The sequence below is a fragment of the Equus przewalskii genome, chromosome 16, assembly GCF_037783145.1.
Source record: "Equus przewalskii isolate Varuska chromosome 16, EquPr2, whole genome shotgun sequence".
Taxonomy (NCBI): domain Eukaryota; kingdom Metazoa; phylum Chordata; class Mammalia; order Perissodactyla; family Equidae; genus Equus; species Equus przewalskii.
Window position 1 is genome coordinate 46485450 of NC_091846.1, and position 24371 is coordinate 46509820.

A 24371-nucleotide genomic window follows, 5' to 3' on the forward strand; every position below is an offset into this window, starting at 1 on the left:
TGCCACCACTCTATGCAAATAGTTTGTATTAAGTAGCCAAAATATGTGCTTTTGGATTCAAGAGAGCACTTTATCTCTTTTATAGAGATTATTTGTACAGTAGCAATCATCATCATCATCATCACCATCATCTGAAAGTTTCATAAGAATGTTCTTGCCCTTAACTCTTCCATTTTGAAGAGTAATTATTGTATTGCAATGTGGTTTTTATTACTTTGTTTTATTTTGGTTTTATCCTAAGTTTCAGTTATATGATCAGATGCAATTCTACATTTGTTAATTTTAATGAATGGTTCATTCATTCTTAAAGTTACTGTAATTTTCTTATGTATTTGATATACTAGAATTATATGTTCTATTAGCTTTTTGAAAATCAGTATAAAAGCATATCAGAATTAATGAATATTTTTATAAATCAGACAGTGTTGTAGAATGATATTTAAAGGTCTCAAACAGTTGATAAAAGGAAAAGAGGATAGGGGCATGGCACTTTTGCAGTATTTGAATTTACAATGAACAAGTAATGCTTCTATAACTTTAAAAAACAGGAATTTGAAAAAATATTTTGAGAAATGGCTTTCTAAATTAATGGAGCATTTGCCAGGAATAGTCTAGAACAGCCAAAACGAAGGGGCTCCAGGTTAGGACACTCTACATTTTGGAGAAGAGAGCCTACCTTCTGCCTGAGCACCCTAGAGTGAAGCCTGATAGACACATTTTCTTGTCCACATCTTCAGAGATTATACTCAACTATTTCATTCAGATGAATGACCCATAAGAGCAGAAAGAAAACATTTAATCTGGTCCTTCGTTCATAAATTGGAACACACACCAAAGTCCATCAAAAACTGGAAGAAAATTAATAACACTAAAGGGAAAAAATCACAATAAATGGAGACACTGACCCCTTTCTCCAGAGAAAACAAAAAAAATTCAGCAGAAAAGAACTTACAAAATATTGTAATTAGTTTCTTCAGAAAGATTTGAGAAGTTGTATTTCCGTAAAATAAGCAGCAGTGGACAAAAAATAGTTTGTGATATTTTCAAAAATTGCTAAAGTCAAAATCACAAAGTTATTAAAGTAAAAATGCCAGTAATAGGATGTGAGGAAAAGCCAACGAACTATCCTAAAACTTAGGTAAAGAAAAAAAGATGGAAATTAACAAGGAAAAGCTAAACAATTTAGAAGATTCCAGAGAGAAAGAAAGTACCTACAAAGAAATAAGAATCAGCATGGCATCATAGTTCTCAGAAATTTGACTTTCGAAAACAGAGAAGTAATACTATTAAAGTTCTGAAGGAAAGCACAATACTTTCTTCCACAATGCCTTTTCTCAGAAAATTTCTAGATTGTATGCCATTAAATAACAAAGAGAGAGAGATGCAAGAAATAATGGAACTTGCCAAGATGTGCAATAAAAGGAAATTTCAGACTAACAACTGCATCAGTCGTAAAAACAGTCAGTACAAAATTGATCCCAGCAAACAGCATGATTAAGAAGATAGATATAGGCCAGCCTGGTGATATAGTGGTCAAGTTCACACACACTGCTTCTGTGGCCCAGGGTTCACAGGTTCAGATCCTGGGTGCAGACCTACACATCACTCATCAAGCCATGCTGAGACAGCGTCCCACATACAAAATAAAGGAAGATGGGCACAGATGTTAGCTCAGCAACCATTTTCCTCACCAAAATAAATAAAGGATTATTTTTTTAAAAAACTAAATAATCTTAGGTAATATGAAAAAAGGCTTATATTGTGTCCATAAATGTGAAAATGAAAAGCAGGAACTCTAAGAAGAGGAGGGGAAATCTCGAAGAAAGTCAGGTTCCAAATAGGAACCTAAGTAAGTGGGATCATTTTGAGCAATGTATGCAATGTAAGAAAAAGAATCCATTTGAACTTGATACTTGAAACATTCTCCTTTGAACATCAGAAGCTCCTTTTCTGGGGATCTAATCACACTCTCTGCTCTGTGGTGAACAGTATTTATAAATCATTAAACAGTAGTACAGATAAGCCTACTGACCAATCAGAACAGGGAGTTATAGAACAGAGGAAAGCAGAATTAAAAGCTGAGGAAATTAATGCAACAGTCAAGTCTAAACAGGAAGAGCAGAATCTTTAATAGGACATGAAGCCAGCAGTCGGGAGCCAACCAAGAACATGGCAAGAACCGAACCAGGTTAGGAACAAACCAGAAGATTTCAAGATGACTGCGTCTTACCAAAGAGTTCCATTTTGTAGTAAGAAATATGTTTTCTAGCTCTTTTCTTTAACTTATCAGGTTTTGAATTGGGATCTTGTGAATCATGACAATTTATTTCATTGTAATAGTAACACCAATTAGGGCATGACAATTTCTGCCAAAAATATAGGTGAAAGATATATTAAAATATTTTCGTGATAAGAAAGACTCAACATCATAAAAGTCAGTTCTTTCTAAGTTTTTTTTTAATGCAACATAATCCCACTCATATCCCTAAGAATGTAGCTGAAAAGATACCTCCGTTATTAAACATTAAAACAGTGTGACATGGGTGCATGAACAGATAAACCGTTGCAATAGAGTTTAAAAGTCCAGAAATAAATCATATACTTACGGAAGTGTAGTGTATGATAAAGATAGCATCTCAAATCAGTAAGGAAAAAATCATCTCTTCAGTACGTGTTGTTATTACAGAGTAGCCATAGGGGGAAAAGTGCTGAATCCACACCTTTCACCATAAGCCAGGATAAAGTTCAAACAGATCAAAGATCTAAATGTTTGAAAAAGAAAAGAAAAAGAAACCTGTATAACAGTAATTTGAAGAAAATGGAAGAAGAAAACATGAAGACGACCATAAAATTAAAGATTAACATACTCAGCTACGTCAGAATCAGAAGGTTCTGCAGAGCAAAAAAAAAAAAAACCAAAAGCATAAACAAAGTCGAAGAAAAGATAAACGGGAAAAAAAACTGCCACTCATGTTACAAAGGACTAAAATCTCTAACATATAAAGAGCTCCTTGGAATGTATAAGAAAATGACTAATAACACAGTGGAAAAATGGGCCAAGGATATCAACATAAAAGGAAATATACTTAAATATATGAAAAGCTACTCAACCTCACAATAGAAGAAATGCAAAATAAACATACCCAAACACGTACCGGACTGGCAAAAATCCAAGAAAGTAACACAAACGTGCATTTCATCAATTAGGAAACTGAAACTCATAAACCAGAGTGGATTGCCTCAGTTTACACAATTAATAATAGAGTCAGGAATAGATGTGACTTTTACTTCTAATCTAATACTAAAATATTTCTACCACTTGTGCTTGACTTTCTGTGTGTTCCATATGTAATGGTATTGTGGATACTATTTGATGTTAAAAAAGAATTTTCTTTCTTCAAATTTACCATTGATATAAAAGGCCTCATCTATATGATCAAACAAGCTAAAACTGAACAGAATTGTTCTGCAGGTTATCTTGGAATCCATTGTAGCTGTATTATCCTAATAGGAATTTAACAGAATGTTATTGCTTTTAAAGTGTTCTTTGGGGCCGCCCCCATGGCTAAGTGGTTAAGTTCACGTGTTCCGCTTCCAGCAGCCCAGGGTTTTGCCGGTTCGGATCCTGGGTGCGAACCTAGTACCGCTCATCAGGCCATGCTGAGACAGCATCCCACATAGCAGAGCCAGAAGGACCTACAACTAGAATATACAACTGTGTACTGGGGGGGCTTTGGGGAGAAGAAGAAAAACAAAATAAAGTGTTCTTTGCCTGGATTTCAGAAGCCGTGCTAACATATTTTAATATTATCAGAAGAACAAAAGTTGTACTATGACTGCACCCTAAATTGGGGTGATCCTAGTCTGATCCAAGCAAAGATGTGAATTTTCCTTCTGTCTCCTCACCAGCATCAGGGATGATCTGTTTCCTGTAACTGCTCCTATGCCAGCAGCAGAGGGAAGCCAAGGAGAAACAGTGTGTTGGCCTCCTCTAGGGCACCAGCAGCCACAACCCTCTGCCTAGTGCACCTGAAACTCCTTCCATTTCTCCCTCTTCATCCTCATTGTCCCCCACTCTCCCCTTCCCCCAGCAAGTACGATCCCCTTTACCTTATTTATCTGTAAATTAGTGGTAGGTTGTGTTGGAGATAATTTTTTCCTATTATTTTATCTTCATGCAAAGATACAAATGGCTAGTATAAAGAACTTCTTAGAATGGAAAGTTTTCTTTTGATAGGCTGAGAGACCATCATCTCCCCTTTCCCTTCTACTCATTGTGGTAAGCAGACCAGGAGCTGAAATCTACCGGAACACCAGACATGTTTAACATTAAACCAATGATTGTATACTTCGCTGTAGGGTAGCATATAAATGAAATAACATAATTGAAAGCAAAAAGAGCCCTGAAAAGGCTCAAATACTAGTATGTCAGATTGGCAGTGTCTGAAGATGTACGCATTCTCATGTGCTTAGGCCAAGCCAACCCCACTACTGCAGAAAGGAGAAAGAGGATTCCGGCACCACTTCTTCCAGCTTCTCTCTTGGCCCTAACATTTATTAAGGCTCTGTGGCTTAAACTCAATAGCTCTGTTTTAAAATACCCACTCAAGCTAGATGGTTCTAAATAGAACTAATGACAGCCAGAAAAAAAAAGGCCTGTAGGAACTTGCTCTGACACAGAGCTGATGTCTATAAACAGATTAGTAGAAGGGAGCAGAACATCTTTCTACTATCGTAACTTTTGTGTCTTGGCACGTAGATGAAATAAAATAACAGGAAAAAATTACCTCCAACACAGCCAACAGTGTTCTACAGATAATAAGGTAAAGGAGAGTTTAGTCTGTCCTCTCTCCATATGCTTGTGTTTAAGTCAATTTAGTAATTAATCAGTATGTCACTGATTAGTGCTAGATGTTAAAGGTTTGGCTATGGGAAAAAGTAACAGACAGAACAAACTTGGAAGAGGGAACGAGTGAAAATTTTTATCTGAGTTCTTTAAGAAGTTCGACATAATTAATTCTTAGTTCAAATGGCAACTGATAAAGCCAACTCGTTTTCATTTGTAAAAGAATAAGGAATAATATGATTGAAGAATCTTGAAGCTATATTAAACTTACTGTCGGAACTGCTGATTGGTAGGCAAGATAAAAATTTTGGACTCTTTCTCCCTACCATCGGAAATGGAAAGTTTAAGAGGTAGAAGAGAAAAGTTAAGTGCCTGAATAACCTACTCAACAAAAATGTGTAGAAAACCTGCAGTGGAACGTAGCTATGCCAGTTGTTTGCAAATTTGTCCGTCCATTAGGCTCACCTGGAGGTTTTTAAAAAAAATCCCGAGGCCGGCCCTGTGGCCGAGGGGTTAAGTTCGCGCGCTCCACTGCAGGCGGTCCAGTATTTTGTTGGTTTGAATCCTGGCCCCGGACATGGCACTGCTCATCAAACCACACTGAGGCGGTGTCCCACATGCCACAACTAGAAGGACCCACAATGAAGAATATACAACTATGTACCGGGGGGCTTTGGGGAGAAAAAGGAAAAAAAAATAAAATCTTTAAAAAAAAAAATCCCAAAGCCAAGGCCGTGCCCCAGCCCAGTTGTCTCACAGTCTCTGGGGTCAGACACAGTGTCGGTAGTTTCTGAAGCTCTACAGGTGATTCCCGTGTGCAGAAAAATTGGGGGAACCAGTAGACTCTGGAAGGATGGGTTTATTATTTATCATACTTAAAGTATTAATGGCTATGAAATTCATGTGCGTCATTATTGTGCATTAATATGTTGTTATTTTCACAACTTTCCTCACTTATATAGAGTAATTGCCTCAAATTTTCTTCTATTTTAAGAATAAGTGTTTTAACATCAATCATTATTGGTATGCTTGCTAAAATCATACTTGATATTTTCTTCTGTTTTCGTATATCAACAGGAATTGGCAGTGATGAAACAGATTCTCACTAATATGCGTAGTAAGCGTTCTGAGGACAGGTTACTTCTTACTAAAACGGAATCAAAAAATGCAACAGAAAATCAGAAATCAAAGACTTCGAATGTGCCTAGAGAACATGAAGACAATATATTTATACCCCAACCAACACTCTTTGTAAGTACAATAAAAGTAACTTAGAATTTTAATATCTCTGATTTTCACTAAACATATTTTACTTAAATTTCTTTCCTCTCATTCATACTGGTTTTAAACTAATTTTGATAGTTTTATGAAAAGACCTTGAAAGATCTGTATTAACCCCTTTTCTGAATGTATATATTACCATCTTACAACTGGTAACTGGGTTTTATATTTCCAAGTTAATATGTTGAACTTTCCCAGAAATTAGCTTTTACATAGCACTTACCTCCTCCAATCTCCCTAATGATGAGAATCTCAGAAAGATATTTTGTATAATTTTTTAATTACATAAGAATAAGAGGCTGCAAAATATCACCTGCCCCCTCTTATTTGGTAAATGGTATATTTTGCTCTAAGCGTGTCCTCATAAAGTATAAAACCAATCATATTAACAAAACTGAATTGCATTATTAGGGAGAAATGTATATGCACAGAAATTAGTCAAAGAACAAGAATTAGAAAATTTTGGATTAAAAGAGAAAATAAATTAGGAAATATTGAAAATGATGTTTTAACAAATAAGAATAAAAAGGCAACAGAATCAAAACAGGAACATTATTAAATATTTCATTTTATTTCAACATGCTTTCCCATCCATGCTTTAATTTCTCAGAAGAAACATGATTTTTACCATCTAAACATAGAGACTCAAAACCAGAAAGATTTTGTCTATGATATTCTGATTCAGAGAGTCCTCAGAACCTTAATTTTTTTGAACTCCTTGGATGATTATAATAATCAGTCAAGTATGGGAGCTTCTGACCCAAGTGATTTCATTATACATTTAGACAGTGTACCCAAGATCAACGAGATGCAAGAGATTGCTTTGTGATTACATAGTTCAACTTCCTTTTTTGAAAAAATGACAGAGAGTTACAATCTAGATGAAATAAAGGATAGTTACTCTAAGGATCCACATGGCAGTAACAGAGACTGAGCTGACAGAATGGAGAAAACAGGAATCCTAGATTGACCAGCCTGAATACTAGGCAGCTATACAGATTTCTCCAGCTGAGTTCATGGATCTTTTCCTCTAGTGATCTTTTCCTCAGCTTCTCTTTGTTTTTCTCCTTGTTTCTGCTTTCTCAGAATTTCCACTTCCTCATCAACCCACTCGCAGCCGCTTTTCTTGAGACATGTTTTCTGTGCGCCGTTCCTTCATCTACTCTCTTATAATCTAGTTCTCCCTGTATTTTCCAGAATCCAGTGGGCACAGTTCATCCTTGTTGGGTAATATACCTTTGTGGCAAGAATCGTTAAGGCTGTTAGCCAGCCTTCTGAATGGCTGCCCTTGCTAGTGAGCAGGGGTCACATGGTACCAAGTACAGCTGCCTAGGGCTGCTGATTCAGAAGGACCGTGGCTGGGCAAGCTTTCTCAGAAGGTGGTCTGAGATTATGGCAGACACTACAATATGTGTAGTATATTATAATCTACAGGAAGAGAGCAGACTGAATACATAGATGTTAGTAGAAAAAGTAGGGTCAGGTGAAAGCCACAAGATACAGCCAAATACTTAAAGCCTGTCACACTCTCTGCTATGCTTTTCTGACCCTTTTCTGTTCTGAGCAATGAACTATTCCTTTTGACCGAGACCTTCTACATTTCTGACTTTAGCTTGGTAACCTCATTCTGATATCCTAAAATCCTGACTGTAACCAGTACATAAGTAGCAGTAAGATTTCTCTGGTACCTCAAGATAAGTTTATGCAGTGAGAATAAGATTAAGAAGATTCAAAATATGAAGTATTAATTGAGTAGTTTTTATTTCCTTCTTTTTGCTTATCTGCATTTTCTGGGGTTTTTTCTACAGTATACTTTCTTTCTTTTATAATAAGGGGAAATTTTTCAAAAGAGATATGTATGAGTTCAGCTATATCCTAATGAAAACAGATAATACGTACGGTAAACCAGTCAAATCAAGCCTATGTGCTAATAATGCAGAATTAGTAATGTGAACTGACTGGGTCACCTGGGGTGAGTCGTTTAAACCCTCTGAGCTGGTTCTTATCTGTAAAATTAGGAGGGAGATTATATGAAATGAGGTCTGGACTTCTTTTATTTATTTATTTTTTAATTTTTAAAGATTGGCACCTGAGCTAACAACTGTTGCCAATTTTCTTTTTTTCCTCCCCTGCTTTATCTCCCCAAATCTCCCCAGTACATAATTGTGTATCTTAGTTGCAGGTCCTTCCAGTTGTGGCATGTGGGATGCCGCCTCAACATGGCCTGACAAGCGGTGCCATGTCTGCGCCCAGGACCCGAACCGGCGAAACCCTGGGCCGCTGCAGCAGAGCACGCAAATTTAACCACTCGGCCATGGGGCCGGCCTCTGGACTTCTTTTATATTAACATGCTATCATTCTTTTAAGGCATCATAATTTTTACAGTTATTATTTTGAGTATTTTCAATTTTCCATAACAAGATTTTTGTTGTATCCTCTCTGATTTTTTTAATAAGGAATTTATGATGCCAATATCTGAAAATAAGATCTAATTGTTTCATAACCTTATGGTTTTATAGCTAAAATGGAAACATTTCTAATTTACTTCGAGAGCTTTTGGCTGAAATTATTTGCTGTTAGTACTTTTCCCTGATATTAAATTCAGTGCTGGATGAATGCATATTTATATATGCATTGAAAATATGAGGAAAACACACAAAACTACTGTTAACTGGGCCATGGCGGGGAGTGGAACTGCCATGTAGAGGACGAGGAGGAGGAAGAGCTTGAGGCATTTTCTTTACGTGCTTTTACATTCGTATGAACATTTTGTAGTGCTCGTGTGATCTTTATATATGAAGACCATCCCAAAAGGTGCGTATTATAGACAGGCTCTGACGATTGAAATCACAGATGTGGCAGAGTTGTTTTTCAGACATTGAATGCACTAACAAAGACTAGATTGAACCACAGAGTGTGTAAGTGTTTTAAGGACGGAACCTATGTTCCCATTGCCTTGCAGAACACATGAACAAAGCAGAAACTCAATAAATATTTGCTAACTGAGGATTTAAAAAACAGAACAAAACAGTTATTTGCCTCCCCAATTTAGTTATTTTCTTAGCCGTTAAAACTCTAAACTGGGTGGGGAACTTTCTTGTTAAACTCGAGGGAGAGTGAAAGCAACAACTCCCAAGACTATGGTTAGTGCTGCTTCTGCAACAGGCAACACCACTCAGTCTCTTCCATTCAGAAACACCTGTTCATTCTCACTAATCGTCTACTTTCTCTCTCAGGGTAGCTTTATAGCTATGCTAGCCCTTTTTTCTAGCCTATCTGTCTCCTTCCTAGAAACAAATGGAGCTATTCTAATCCTCTTTGGAGCAACTTTCCTCTTTCCTTCCAGAGCAGCATGAGAATATCTTTTGCTACTTTTCTGCTGTCATCCTTTTCCAAAATACCATTTATACCCAGGATTTATAACATTGTCACTGTTTTCTCAATACTTGCTTAAAAATGCAGATATTAGCAGCATTGCTCTTAGTCTTGTCTCCAAGTAGATTATAAGCATTAAAACAAGAAAGAGCCTTAGGCTCAAAGAAGGATAGGGAACATAATAAGAATGTGTAGCACCAGTGCACAGTGTATGAAGTGTCTGGATTACAGTGAGTTTATGGCCGGGTCCAGGCCTTGGCCTGTACTGGTTGTCACATTCGCTAGCATATGTTGGATGGGTAAATTAAGTTTATGTAATTTATACATAAGTGGTTATATGAACCACATGATTCTCTAGAAGTGATTTAGAAAGCTACATGTGGTCATCTGGAAGGAAAAAATGTTCAAGTAAGTATAATTCAGTTCAATAAGTGTGTACTGACTATATGCAAGAACCTGTGCTAAACATTATATATCATCTTTTCATTAAGATATAGAGTCAGCTTTAAAGATGCTTCTCCTCCAGGATCAAGGATAAGTAAACAAATAATAATAGTGTAAGGAGAAATTGGGTGGACTGCTTTAAAGGAAATACAAACTGCTATGGAAATTCAAAGAAAGAGTAGATACTGTGATGTTGATGGGCTCCAGGAAAAGAAAAGTATTTGAGGTTGGCTTTGAAGAATGTCTAGGATTTTGACAGATGACAATGAGGGTTAGAGAGTGAGAAATTCCAAGGGCAGAGAAAGTACAATATTCACAAAATCTTTTCTAATTTGTGCTCTTTTTCATTATTCAAGAATAAGATGTCTAATATGTATTTTCCATATCTAGACTTTGTTCCTTTCTTACTACATTCTTATGTCTAACTTTAGTCATTTCCACACCCATTAACACTTTCCCTTAGGACAAAAGGGAAATAAAAGTAGACAGGATAGACCTCGAGTAGTCAACTTGATAGAGGCACCAAGTAGAATGGTGGTTGCCAGGACTGGGGGAATGGTGAGTTAGTGATTAATGGGTGGAGAGTTTCAGTTACGCAGGCTGAGAAGAGTTCTGTGGATGGGTGGTGGTGATGGGAGCACCACAATGTGAATGCACTTAATGCTGCGGAACCGTACATTGAAAATGGTTAAGAGGGTAAATTTTATATTATGTATATTTTACAACAATTTTTAAATTTTTTTCTAAGGTAGATTATAAAAACAGTTTTTCTCGTTATTCGTCAGGAAAAATTTATAATTTCATCAAAAATGGAATTTAGCAGTTATTTGTAATATAGTAATACAATAAATGCAATTGAATGCATTAAGATAAGTGACAGAGGATGCCACACTGGAACAGCATTACCACAGTCATGTCCTAACTCTGTGCCTCCCAATATTTTTCATGTTATAACACATATAGAAAAGTATAATATTAGTATGGCACAGCAGGGTTGAATGAACTTAGCTGGTAGATTAAAAGGACTGCAGCCATGTCTGGGGGCTGAGGGGATCAATAGCTCATCATACCTAGAACACTTTCTTGTCCCATTTGTTTGGAAGCTCTGCTCTCACTTTTTAATGTGGAATCTAGATTTATCTCAGCAGAGTGTGCCCAGACTTCAGGATACCCAGCTCTGTACATTTACATTTTAAAAAATAAGTTTTCAATTTCTAGTGTCAAGAATACTAATTGCAGCCTCCTCCTGATGTAATTTAGCAGGTAAGCTAAGTGAGAAACACAGAATTTCTTCATGAGCATGGAAGCAGGCAGTGAGGGTTGAGTGATCTCAGGTGCGCTCTCGTTCACTTGGTAGGAAAGCCAGTCAGGTCTCCTAGGCTCACTTCACTCGGACCCTGCGGCTGCCTATGAGGACTCAGAAATGTTTATTTCTTTGATTCCCAGCTTATACCTTTTTTGGAGAACAAAGCAATTATGTCTACTAGACATACTCTTTCTCTTTTTTAGAAAAGTAGCACTGGGTGAACTCTAACAGATTCGTAATTTCTAGCTCTTTCTCTAGATGCCATGAATAATCCGCCAGGCTTACTACGTCTGCCTTTATCAGTCATCCTTTCTCATTTTAACATACTTTCTCTATGTTATTATCCCCAGTTATGTATTAGTGTTTTAGTTGGCTGCTTCTGGATGACACATAGATGCCTGTGTTATCAGTTATTTATCTCCAAAATCACATTATAACAGAGTAAATTACTTCCGGTTGGTTTCCAGTTAATCCTGTCATTTGTTTTTACCACAACTCTCTGAGCTCTTTCCTAAATCTGGAATACAGTTCACTTTAGGGCCTGTTAACACACCTGTAATAATCCAAGGTTTTCATTAATTTGTACTCTTTCTTTATAAAATTACAAATATAAATAACCTAAACCAGCACATAAAAATTAAAGCAGTGTTCCCAATATAAAAGGTCACTTTTAAATAATTTATATGTCTAATGTAGTGTTAACAATATGTATATATATTTATATACATACATATATATATGAAAAAATTTCATATAATGGAGCCTGTGAGAGTCTTAAATTTTAAAACAATGTAAAATAGTCAGAAAATAAGGCCCATCCTCAATTGTTAACTCTGTTAATAACTGAAGAGGCATAACAAAATTTGTTGCTTAAGTTCTCACACTCCACTTCAGGGGCCTAGGGTTTCACTGGTTCGGATCCTGGGTGCAGACATGGTACCGCTCATCAGGCCATGCTGAGGTGGCGTCCCACATAGCACAACCAGAGACACTCCCAACTGGTATATACACTGTGTACTGGGGGGCTTTGGGGAGGAGATGAAAAAAAAGATTGGCAACAGATGTTAGCTCAGGTGCCAATCTATTAAAAACAAGAAAGAGAGTAATAGAAAAGAAACACTACTTTTTAAATAGGTGAAAGAGTGGGATTACCAAAATAAAAAATGGTCAGTTGTGTATCTGAATTATGTCATGTCTGCTTTAACAGTCGTCTATCAGGACTCGGCAGATCTTTCTTTAAAGGACAGGACAGTAACTGTTTTAGGCTTCGTGAGCCACCTGCAGTCTCTCCTGTGTATTCTGTTAGTTTGTTTTTACCTTTCTTTAAAAAAGGCAAATCCGTGCTTTTCAGGCAATCCATACAAAAGCAGACCATGGACTGTGGTTTGCCATTCCGTGATCTGTGTTATGCTAGTTGCTCAGTACTGATCCAGAGTTTGTAAAGGTTTAGAAACTTCCAGTGTCCGGAACTTAGGGCTGTCACTAGTGGATAGTACCTTACTGACAAAATATTTAGAAATGAAGAATGTATATCTCATGAGAATCAGAAATCAACTTTCCAGAATTACTGTTACCTACATGGAATTTGTTTGAATTTCAGTAATGATTAGACTTAGATAGTAATGTAGACGAGAAATCACTGTGACATATTCTATCTTAGTGCAATTACCAGATAACCTGAATTTTAGACAATGATATGTCTGAGGGCAGAAGTTTACCACTACAAAGATTGAACATATCAGTGAATTTGAATTCATACAGCAGAATATGCTATTTCCTTGTCTTAGTGGTTATGATCATTTCCTCTCAATAATTGCGATGTTACTTAGAATCATAAATACTACCCACCGTGCTCCTCAAAGGTGATGTTGCCTGATGAGTCGGAGTCATGTCACTGCATTACTGTAGTGGCAGTTTCTTTCACATTGCATAGGGGAATCTGCAATATAGACTCAGGAGACTTTATGTCCAGACTTAAAGAGAACCGAGCGGCTTCTTTCATAGTAGACCCAAACAACATTCATTCATTTATTCAAAAAAATATTTATTGAGCACCTACGTTGTGCCAAGAACTGTTCTAGACATTAAGAATATAAAAATTCCTGCCTCCATGAAGCTTACATTCTTGGATAGATATAGACTATAAACTAACAAAAAAATAAATTGTATAGGAAGTTAAAACATGACAATTGCTATGGAGAAAATAAAACAGGGAGGCAGGTGAGGAATAGGGAGGGATGGCCTCTCTGGGAAGGGGACATTCAAGTAAAGACCTGAAGGAGGGGCCGGCCCGGTGGTGCAGTGGTTAAGTTTGCACGTTCCGCTTCTCGGCGGCCCGGGGTTTGCCAGTTCGGATCCCAGGTGTGGACATGGCACTGCTTGGCAAAAGCCATGCTGTGGTATGCGTCCCACGTATGAAGTGGTGGAGGATGGGCATAGATATTGGCTCAGGGCCAGTCTTCCTCGGCAAAAAGAGGAGGATTGGCAGTAGTTATCTCAGGGCTAATCTTCCTCAAAAAAAAAAAGAAAGAAAGAAAGACCTGATGAAAGTAAGAACGTATGCTCAAGATTTTTGAGTAGCTGGATTTTGCTGGAAGTCATCTTTCTCTTGATACTAAGGAAATTTTAAATGACAGCATACTCAGGTGAAAACTGATTCTGATGGCAACTTGCTTTGCTATTAAATATGTAAAAAATTAGGCCCTATTACTTTTTTCATTTTTCCTATTTAGATAGAATACAAAATATGTAATAAAATAATTTAACATTTTTTAACAGCAAAGGCCAAGTAGCTAGCATTGGAAACAATACACTTTTTCAGTATTGCTACCATTTCTTAAACCTTTTTTTAAAGGCTCTTGGTTTTTTGGCTTGTTTGTTTTTTACTGTGATAAAAAACACATAAAATTGACCATCTTACTCATTTTTAAGGGTACAGTTTAGTAGCGTTGAGAATATTCATATCGTTGTGATCTTTAGAACTTTTTCATCTTGCAAAACTGGAACCCTATACCCATTAAACCACAACTCCTCTCTCCCACCTCCCCACCCCAGCCCCTGGCAACCCACCGTTCCGCTTTCCGTTTCTGTGAGTTTGACTACTTTAAATACCTCACATAAGTAGAATCCTGCAGTGTTTGTCTTTTTGTGACTGGCTCATTTCACTTAGCATGATGTCCTCAAGGTTCTTCCATGTTATATCTCAAAACACGTTGGAATTCTTATAGAAGTTTCTTTTGAGTCTATGGCACATTCTTTTGAAAGTGTTCATTTATTTAAGCCTGTCCAGGCATAGGGCCCCTGCCCTTGAGTGCCCCAGCGTCTAATGATGGACACTGGGTATCGCATAATACAGTGTGATAAATGCTAAATAGGAGGCAGGTACAGAATACTGTGAGGGTCACGTTGGTATTCTCAGATCTAGACAGCAGCAGAGAAAGATGAATTAGAGGAATGGAAGGAAAGGCAACAGACTTTTATATTAATTCAGACAGAAATTAAGAGGTTTGTGGAGGGAAAGGAAGTGGGAGCTTTAGGGATAAATTGGAGGGAGTGAGAAACACTCCCACAGGAGAAAGAAGGAAGGAAGACAAAATAATACTTGCTAACCAAGTGAAAGTAGAGTGAAGGAGACACATAAGGGAGCTGGAAGAGCAGGCGCCTCCTACTTCGTAAGCACGCCTCTTACGTGCTTTGCATATTTGTCTCTTGGAGACATGAAGAGAAGTGAGATTTTATAGTATGAGACTTGACAATTAAGTGCTTCTAAATATTAGTTATGATAAAATGTGAACACCACCAGAGAAAATTATTATAAAATATAACCACTGAACTTTATTTTGGATTATATAGTTAGAAAAAATTATAAGATAGCTGTCTTACATTTACTAACTGAAGTCTAGGCCAAGAAATATTAATTGGGTATTCAAAAATCTAGCATCCAATTGTATCTAATGTCGAAACTGTGGATAATATAGGGATCAGCCACTGAATACTCTCATTAATATGGAGAGCGTTTAGATTAAAAAATGACAATAGTAATAAATTTATTCATTTAACATTTATTGAACATTATAACTTCCCTCAAGGGATGCATTTATTGAGTGACTGATTCAAGTAAACAATTGTAATACTTATGCAGTGAGTTAATTCTTGAAGTCTTTTTTTTTTTTTGAGGTCACCTGGTTTATAACGTATAAATTTCAGGTGTACATCATTATATTTCGACTTCTGTATAGACTGCATCATGTTCACCACCAAAAGTCTAGTTGTGAAGGCTTAAAGCTCCTGAAAGGAACACCAAAGGAAGCCTTGAAGTATCAGAGCAGGCTTCCTAGAGGAGGTGACTTTTGAGCTGAGTCCTGAAAAACAAACAAGTGTGAGCTCTTCAGCCAGAGAGAACATCAAGTGGAAATACTATTCACAGTTAGCATTTTCTAAGAGCTAAATGCTGTTATATACATTATCTCATTTTATCCTCTCAACAACCCTCTAATGTAGATTGCTGTATATCACTGAAGGTCCTTTTAGGAAATAGATATCACATTCTGAAGAGGCTGTTTACAAGCCGATTGAAACCAAGTGATGATGAACATTTCAGGACTAGTAACTGTGCAAAGCTGTAACCACTTCTAGGTTTCAAGGGGCAAGGAGAGGGATTGGAGCCTTCTTATGGAAACTGTGGTTTTCTATAGAAGAATTTAGCCACTACCAAACCATGGTCAGGCAAAGAGGAGCTGGGGAATAAATATTGCAGCTTTCTTTCTCCTCCCACCTACAAGCCCGCTGTGCATCCCATTGACTGAACCTAATCTGAAACCAGAAAATAGTCTCCTGGGGCTCAGAGTAGGATGGAGAAGGATGGAGAGTAGATCTGAAGGACACAGAATATCCAGCACAGTAATTTTTATTCTCCCCATATTACATATGAGGTAAGTGAGAAGTCATCAAGTTGCCCAAGTTTGCAGTTAAATGTCTGGAGCCTATTTCATTCTAGAGCTTGTTCTTTAACCACTGTTCTATACTGTGCTCCAGCTACAAAAAACAAAGGAACTGTGGCATTGAGTACCTACGGCACGCCAGATACTTTACTGTGTGCTGAAGATACAACACAAAGCAAAATAAATGCTATAACGTACTTAAGGAGAAGAGTCAGTCTTTAGGAATTGTGTTCTACTGCTAGTTCAGCAGCTTAAGCCAATCGTTCTGTCTCTCAGATAGAGGCCTGGAGATAAGCATTTCAGGGCTAGTATGTGAACTCATCAAGAATCTAGGTTCCTTCTGCCTTTCTCTTCAACCATCCTTGGTTTATGGCTTCTTTCCTCGGAATCACAAGATGGTTGCTGTAGCATCAGCCATCACATCTGCATTCTAAGCAGGAAACAAGAGGAAATGAGGAAAATACTGTCTCCCTTTCTAAAAGCATTTTCTCTCAAGTTCTACCCAACATCTTCTATTTATATCCCATTGGCCAGAACTTAGTCACATGGCCACACCTAGCAGCAAGGGAGGCTGATAAATGTAGGATTTTTTTTTTTTTGAGGAAGATTAGCCCTGAGCTAACATCTGTGCCCATCTTCCTCTATTTTATATGTGAGACGCCTGCCACAGCATAGCTTGATAAGTGGTGCATACATCCACACCTGGGATCCAAACTGGCAAACCCTGGGCCACCAAAGTGGAACATGTGAACTTAACCACTGCGCCACTAGGTTGGCCCTGATAAATGCAGTTTTTAACTAGTTGAGCCCATTACTCTCATAATAAAATTAGAGTTCTGTTATTAAGAAGGGGAAAATAGATATAGGCTAGGCAACCCGTAGGCTGTGTTACAGGGTCTTATTCATTTTTGTATCCCCAGTACCTAACACAAGGACCTGGCACAGAGTGAGTGTTCAATGAAGTGCTAGTAAACTAATCTCAACTACGAATAACTTATTTCTCGTAGGAAAGTGTCAACAGATAGGATTAGAGAACCAAGTATGGGCCAGGGCCTAAAAGGCCCTGTCTTCTTTCTTTTTTTTTTTCACATAAAAGTTTAGTTTATTAATCCTCTCATGAAAAATCTGCACAGTCACCACAGATAAAGTCACTGCAGAATCTTTACTCCTTCTGCTGTCCAGTCTCCAGCTCACTTTTTGCCAGCACCGACATTGGCCTTCGCAGGCCCCCTGACTTTCTTCATTCTGTTCTTGCCTTCCTTTCGTTTTCTTGAGGTGTTTTTCTTCTCATACAGGCCACGTCTTGCAAGTCTATGTTTTGGTTCATTTTTCTTTGTGTGATCCCAGGAATCATAAATCATGCCAGAGCCAGTTGTCTTCCCACCACCAAAATGGGTTCTGAATCCAAATACAAAGATGGCATCTGGTATGGTCTTGTACATTTTGGCTAGTTTTTCCCGAATTTCTGTCTTAGGCACTGTTGCCTTCCCAGGTGTGAAGAACATCTATGACCATTTGTTTCCGCTGAAGTAGTCGGTTGGTCATGAACTTCTGGGTCCGGATAGTTACTGTGTCGTTCATGATGGCGATGGATCCTCAGGCAGCCATCTAAAGGGCCCTGTCTTCTAAGTAGTTAGAACGTGACAGTGATAGTGAAGTTCTCCCAAAGTAACCTAGGAATAAGGAACAAACATTAGTCCTCTGGGAACAAGCTTGAAATTAATTTAAAATGGTTATGGTCAAAGATCTGAAAAGTCAGTTTATGAAGTGGAAAAGCAGTTAATCCCCAGGACAGAGGTACATTTGACTGTGGCAAATCTACTTCATTAACACATAGGAAGAAACTGCACGGTGGGGGAGGGGATGGCAGGAACGTGGTCTGCAGTGGACCAGACACAGATAAAAGGAGTCAGGAAGAACCATCTGCCTTTGAAATTCTTGTACTGCCCTTTTTGAGTCTTAAGATTCCTTTCTTTTTTTTTTTTTTTTTTTGAGGAAGATTAGCCCTGAGCTAACATCTGTGCCCATCTTCCTCTACTTTATATGTGGGACACCTACCACAGCATGGCTTGTCAAGCAGTGCCATGTCTGCACCCGGGATCCAAACCGGCTAACCCTGGGTCGCCAAAGTGGACCGTGCGCACTTAACCACTGTGCCACCGGGCCGGCCCCTTAAGATTCCCTTTTAATATCAGAAGTTTTATTTACCTTCTTCTCATACACACATGGTAGTAATAAAACTTTTAGTGTCAGTTGATTGAGGAAATGCAGATGTACAAATTCTATACCCTTTGCTATAAGCTTGAGGATCTGTAGCTTGGTCTGTAGAAGTGGCTTTCAGATTTTTTTGTCCACAATTAAGAAAACCATTTTACATTGTGACCTACTGATGATCACAGTTTCTCAAAACGGACTTACCCCTACTATGGCAGGTACTTTGATATTTTCTTTTCTGGTCTAATTTTTCTCTCAATTCTAGTCTTTACCCACTAAATTGATTTTATTACCCATAAGTTGAGACCTACAGTTTCTTTTTTTTAATCCAGTTTTATTGAGTTATAATTGAAGAGACTCGCAGTTTCACAAACACTGGCATAGACATTTCTCCTCTGACTGTGAGAGCCTTAGACTTTTAATTGCCTCAGCTTTTCCAGTCACCCAAACCTCTTGATCTGATTGTATAAGAACCCACAATTCCCCGGTTTTACTCTGACCTTTCCCTATGATCTGTGACTATTTAAAAAAGAGACTGGTAAAACTACCAGGGACTCCTGGCCAAATGATAATTACATTTCTCATCACCAATTAATAAACCAGCGTTCTGGTTTGGACTTTGGTTTCTTTTGGATTTGGTCAGCCTTGGCCACCTTTGAATTCTCTTGGTAGACAGTATCTGGCCTTTCCCTGTGATTTCCTTATTTTGCCATAGAAGTTTCTTTCACCCTTAATGCTAAGGACTTTGGACTTTTTTGTAAAGAAAGAGCTACTTAAGCATTTTAGTGCAGATTTGCAATTTAGAAAGATAAGCTTGGAAGGATTGTGGACAATGAATTGAACAGAACGGAAGAGAGAGCCAAGCCAGAATTAAGAAGCTCTTACAGGAGTCAAGTCAGAAATGATGAGGGCCCAAGGTAAGGTGATGAAGTGAACATAGGAACAGAATGAAGAGTTAAAAAGATATTCAATAAAAGTTAGAGGCTGTTCAAAATGGTGTAGCCAGTGAAAAGAAAGAGAAATCTGTGATGAAGAGGAATCAGAGATTTCTAGTTTAGATGGCTGAGCAAAGTATGGTACCACTCACCAAGAGAGAGAATAGGGAAGACTGGGGGAGTTCATTTTGACCTACAGAATTTTAGTTTGCCTGTGGGGACTATCATGGAAAAGTATTTGTAGCTCAAGTTAGAGCTGTGGTGTAAAGATAAGGGCAGAGGAGGGAGGGGGTGTGTCCACTGGCTTCTCTGCTGGTAATTGAACCTAGCCAAAGGTATGGACAAAGTCAAGAGGAGCTGATTGTTGGTCACTTCCAACATTTTGTGCATCAGCTATGGCATGTAAAATAGTATAAAAAAGATAAAATTATAAACTCATACTTATTTATATGCATATGTAAATGCATGTATATATATTTAGGAATGTGGCCCCTCCTAGTTTTAAGCAGGTATAAGTGGGAAAGCAATAAACTGTATATTTAATTTATTATATTATATAAAATAGGATGTTTTGATTGGAATCAGTGCCTTATAGAAGGAGATCTGAGCACTTTATTCTGTAACAGTCCTCCTCCCCTGCTTTCTTTCTTACTACTCTGTACAGCTGGGCTCTTTTTAGACTGAAATGATTGAGCAGTAAACCCAGGAAGTACTCTGGTAAATACTTAGCAATTCAGAAGATCCAGAGCACAATGATTTGGATCCAGTGAGTCTTCAGTAAATATCTACGCTGAGTGAATGAATATCCACGTATAGACAGATAAGACAACTAGAAAGAAGCTGTGTGCTTTATTTTATACCTCTCTTTGAAAATAGAATCAAGTCATAAAATACACACCTCTGTAGAATAATGTTAAATATAGGCTTTGAGCCAGAAAACACAACTGTGTATTTTTTCCACAGACATACCAGGTGGGAGATTATTTCTGACAAAAGATAAAAACCTTTGCCCCTAAGTATCCTTCTGAAATAAGAAAAGCAATTATTTACTGTCATTTTACATAAAAAGTCCAAAGTATATAGGTACTTAGTTCTCTGAATTGCCTCTCTTGTCCTGCTTGTAAGCATTTTACTTTATTTTCTTTTTTTCTTTTTTTTTTAAACAGACCAAAAAAGAAGCACCTGAATGGTCTAAGAAACAAAAGATGAAGACCTAGTGTTTTGGACAGATTTGCTGTATCGTTATTTACCCTGAAGTTCTTTTTCTGATGAACACAAAGTTTATCTTAATCATGTACTTTGCATTTTTTAAATAACTAATTTGAAGTTTATTTTAACTGAGTGTTAAATTAACAGATTTCAGCATAATAAACAAAATGTATAAAGTGCAAACAGTGTACTTTACATTTGGTTTTATCTATTTTGTTACAAAATAAATATATGCTCTATGATTTAAATTTTGGAACTTTTGTAATTCTCAATACATTTTAAACTACATGGTATATAAATATTTTGGTTAGTTATTATATTGGTGAGTATATCTTTTTTTTTTTTTTTTTTTTTTTTTTATTTTTTTTTTTTTATTTTTTTATTAATGTTATGATAGATTACAACCTTGTGAGATTTCAGTTGTACATTTTTGTTAGTCATGTTGTGGGTACACCACTTCCCCCTCCGTACCCTCCCCCCACCCCCCCTTTTCCCTGGTAACCACCAATCAGATCTCCTTCTCCATATACTAATTTCCACCTATGAGTGGAGTCATATAGAGTTCGTCTTTCTCTGACTGACTTATTTCGCTTAACATAATACCCTCGAGGTCCATCCACATTGTTGTGAATGGGCCAATTTCGTCTTTTTTTATGGCTGAGTAGTATTCCATTGTGTATATATACCACATCTTCTTTATCCAATCATTAGTTTCTGGGCATGTAGGCTGGTTCCACGTCTTGGCTATTGTAAATAATGCTGCAATGAACATAGGGGTGCAACGGACTCTTGAGATATCTGATATCAAGTTCTTAGGATAGATACCCAGTAATGGGATGGCTGGGTCATAGGGTATTTCTATTTTTAACTTTTTGAGAAATCTCCATACTGTTTTCCATAGTGGCTGTACCAGTTTGCATTCCCACCAACAGTGTATGAGGGTTCCTCTTTCTCCACAACCCCTCCAACATTTGTCGTTCTTGGTTTTGGATGTTTTTGCCAATCTAACGGGGGTAAGGTGATATCTTAGTGTAGTTTTGATTTGCATTTCCCTGATGATTAGCGATGATGAACATCTTTTCATGTGTCTATTGGCCATATTCATATCTTCTTTTGAGAAATGTCTGTTCATGTCCTCTGCCCATTTTTTGATCGGGTTGTTTGTTTTTTTGTTGTTAAGCAGTGTGAGTTCTTTGTATATTATGGAGATTAACCCTTTGTCGGATAAGTGGCTTGTAAATATTTTTTCCCAATTAGTGAGCTGTTTTTTTGTTTCAATCCTGTTTTCCCTTGCCTTGAAGAAGCTCTTTAGTCTGATGAAGTCCCATTTGTTTATTCTTTCTATTGTTTCCCTCAACTGAGGAGTTACAGTGTCCGAAAAGATTCTTTTGAAACTGATGTCAAAGAGTGTACTGCCTATATTCTCTTCCAAAAGACTTATTGTCTCAGGCCTAATCTTTAGGTCTTTGATCCATTTTGAGTTTATTTTGGTGTGTGGAGAAAAAGAATGGTCAATTTTCAATCTTTTGCATGTGGCTGTCCAGTTTTCCCAGCACCATTTGTTGAAGAGACTTTCTTTTCTCCATTGTAGGCCCTCTGCTCCTTTGTCGAAGATTAGCTGTCCATAGATGTGTGGTTTTATCTCTGGGCTTTCAATTCTGTTCCATTGATCTGTGGACCTGTTTTTGTACCAGTACCATGCTGTTTTGATCACTGTAGCTTTGTAGTATGTTTTGAAATCGGGGATTGTGATTCCGCCGGCTTTGTTTTTCTTGCTCAGGATTGCTTTAGCAATTCGCGGTCTTTTGTTGCCCCATATGAATTTTAGGATTGTTTGTTCAATTTCTGTGAAGAATGTTCTTGGGATTCTGATTGGGATAGCATTGAATCTGTATATTGCTTTAGGTAGTATGGACATTTTAACTATGTTTATTCTTCCGATCCATGTGCAAGGGATGTCTTTCCATCTCTTTATGTCATCGCCTATTTCTTTCAAGAGAGTCTTGTAGTTTTCATTGTATAGATCCTTCACTTCCTTGGTTAAGTTTATCCCAAGGTATTTTATTCTTTTCGTTGCTATTGTGAATGGGATAGAGTTCTTGAGTTCTTTTTCTGTTAGTTTATTGTTAGTGTATAGAAATGCTACTGATTTATGCACGTTAATTTTATACCCTGCTACTTTGCTGTAGTTGTTGATTATTTCTAATAGTTTTTCTGTGGATTCTTTGGGGTTTTCTATGTATAAGATCATGTCGTCTGCAAACAACGAGAGTTTTACTTCTTCGTTACCTATTTGGATTCCTTTTATTTCTTTTTCCTGCCGAATTGCTCTGGCCAGCACCTCCAGAACTATGTTGAATAGGAGTGGTGAAAGTGGGCACCCTTGTCTTGTTCCTGTCCTCAGAGGGATGGCTTTCAGCTTTTGTCCATTGAGTATGATGTTGGCTGTGGGTCTATCATATATGGCCTTTATTATGTTAAGGTACTTTCCTTCTATACCCATTTTACTGAGGGTTTTTATCATAAATGGGTGTTGGATCTTGTCGAATGCTTTCTCTGCATCTATTGAGATGATCATGTGGTTTTTGGTTTTCATTTTGTTAATGTAGTGTATCACGTTGATTGACTTGCGGATGTTGAACCATCCCTGTGTCCCTGGTATAAATCCCACTTGATCATGGTGTATAATCTTTTTGATGTATTGCTGTAATCGGTTTGCCAAAATTTTGTTGAGGATTTTTGCATCTATGTTCATCAGTGATATCGGCCTGTAGTTCTCCTTCTTTGTGTTGTCCTTGTCAGGTTTGGGGATCAGAGTGATGTTGGCTTCATAGAATGTGTTAGGGAGTTCTCCATCTTTCTCAATTTTCTGGAACAGTTTGAGGAGAATAGGTATTAAGTCTTCTTTGAATGTTTGGTAGAATTCTCCAGAGAAGCCGTCTGGTCCTGGACTCTTGTTTTTGGGGAGGTTTTTGATTACCGTTTCTATTTCCTTACTTGTGATTGGTCTATTCAGATTCTCCATTTCTTCCTGATTCAGTTTGGGGAGATTGTAGGAGTCTAGGAATTTGTCCATTTCTTCCAGGTTGTTCAATTTGTTGGCATATAGTTTTTCATAGTATTCTCTTATGATCTCTTGTATTTCATTGGTATCTGTTGTGATTTCTCCTCTGTCATTCCTGATTTTATTAATTTGCGATTTCTCTCTTCTTTTCTTGGTGAGTCTGGCTAGGGGTTTGTCAATTTTGTTAATTCTTTCGAAGAACCAACTCTTTGTTTCATTGATCCTTTCTATTGTCTTTTTTGTTTCAATATCGTTTATTTCTGCTCTTATTTTTATTATTTCCCTCCTTCTACTGACTCTGGGCCTTGTTTGTTCTTCTTTTTCTAGTTCTGTTAGGTGTCGTTTGAGGTTGCTTACGTGAGCTTTTTCTTGTTTAGTGAGGTGAGCCTGTATTGCGATGAATTTCCCTCTTAGGACTGCTTTTGCTGCATCCCAAATGATTTGGTATGTCGTGTTCTCATTTTCATTTGTCTCCAGATAATATTTGATTTCTTCTTTAATTTCTTCAATGATCCATTGTTTGTTGAGAAGCGTGTTGTTTAGTCTCCACATTTTTGCACCTTTCTCTGCTTTTTTCTTGTAGTTGATTTCTAATTTAATAGCGTTATGATCAGAAAAGATGCTTGATATTATTTCAACTCTCTTGTATTTATTGATGTTTGCTTTGGTTCCCAAAATATGGTCAATCCTTGAGAATGTTCCATGTGCACTTGAGAAGAATGTGTAACCTGCTGTTTTTGGATGAAGTGTTCTATAT

At 37.4% G+C, this 24371-nt stretch overlaps 1 protein-coding gene and 1 pseudogene across 5 annotated transcripts in view; one reads left to right on the plus strand and one right to left on the minus strand.

Moving 5' to 3' along the window:
- PIBF1 (progesterone immunomodulatory binding factor 1) overlaps nt 1–20798 on the plus strand; it is a 175264-nt gene extending 154466 nt beyond the window's left edge. For 3 of the 5 annotated variants that reach the window (XR_011527896.1, XM_070578441.1, XM_070578442.1), the window contains 2 exons: nt 5924–6097; nt 20508–20798. Coding sequence is in view for 2 of the 5 variants with exons in the window: in XM_070578441.1 (XP_070434542.1) it covers nt 5924–6097; nt 20508–20558 (225 nt within the window). In the remaining 3 variants the exon portion in view is untranslated. Of the gene's footprint in view, nt 1–5923; nt 6098–8303; nt 8942–20507 lie in introns of all 5 variants that reach the window. The other 2 variants (XR_011527894.1, XR_011527895.1) reach the window with 1 other exon arrangement.
- LOC103560511 (small ribosomal subunit protein eS24 pseudogene) lies at nt 17283–17788 on the minus strand (annotated as a pseudogene).
- Nucleotides 20799–24371: the final 3573 nt, after the last annotated feature.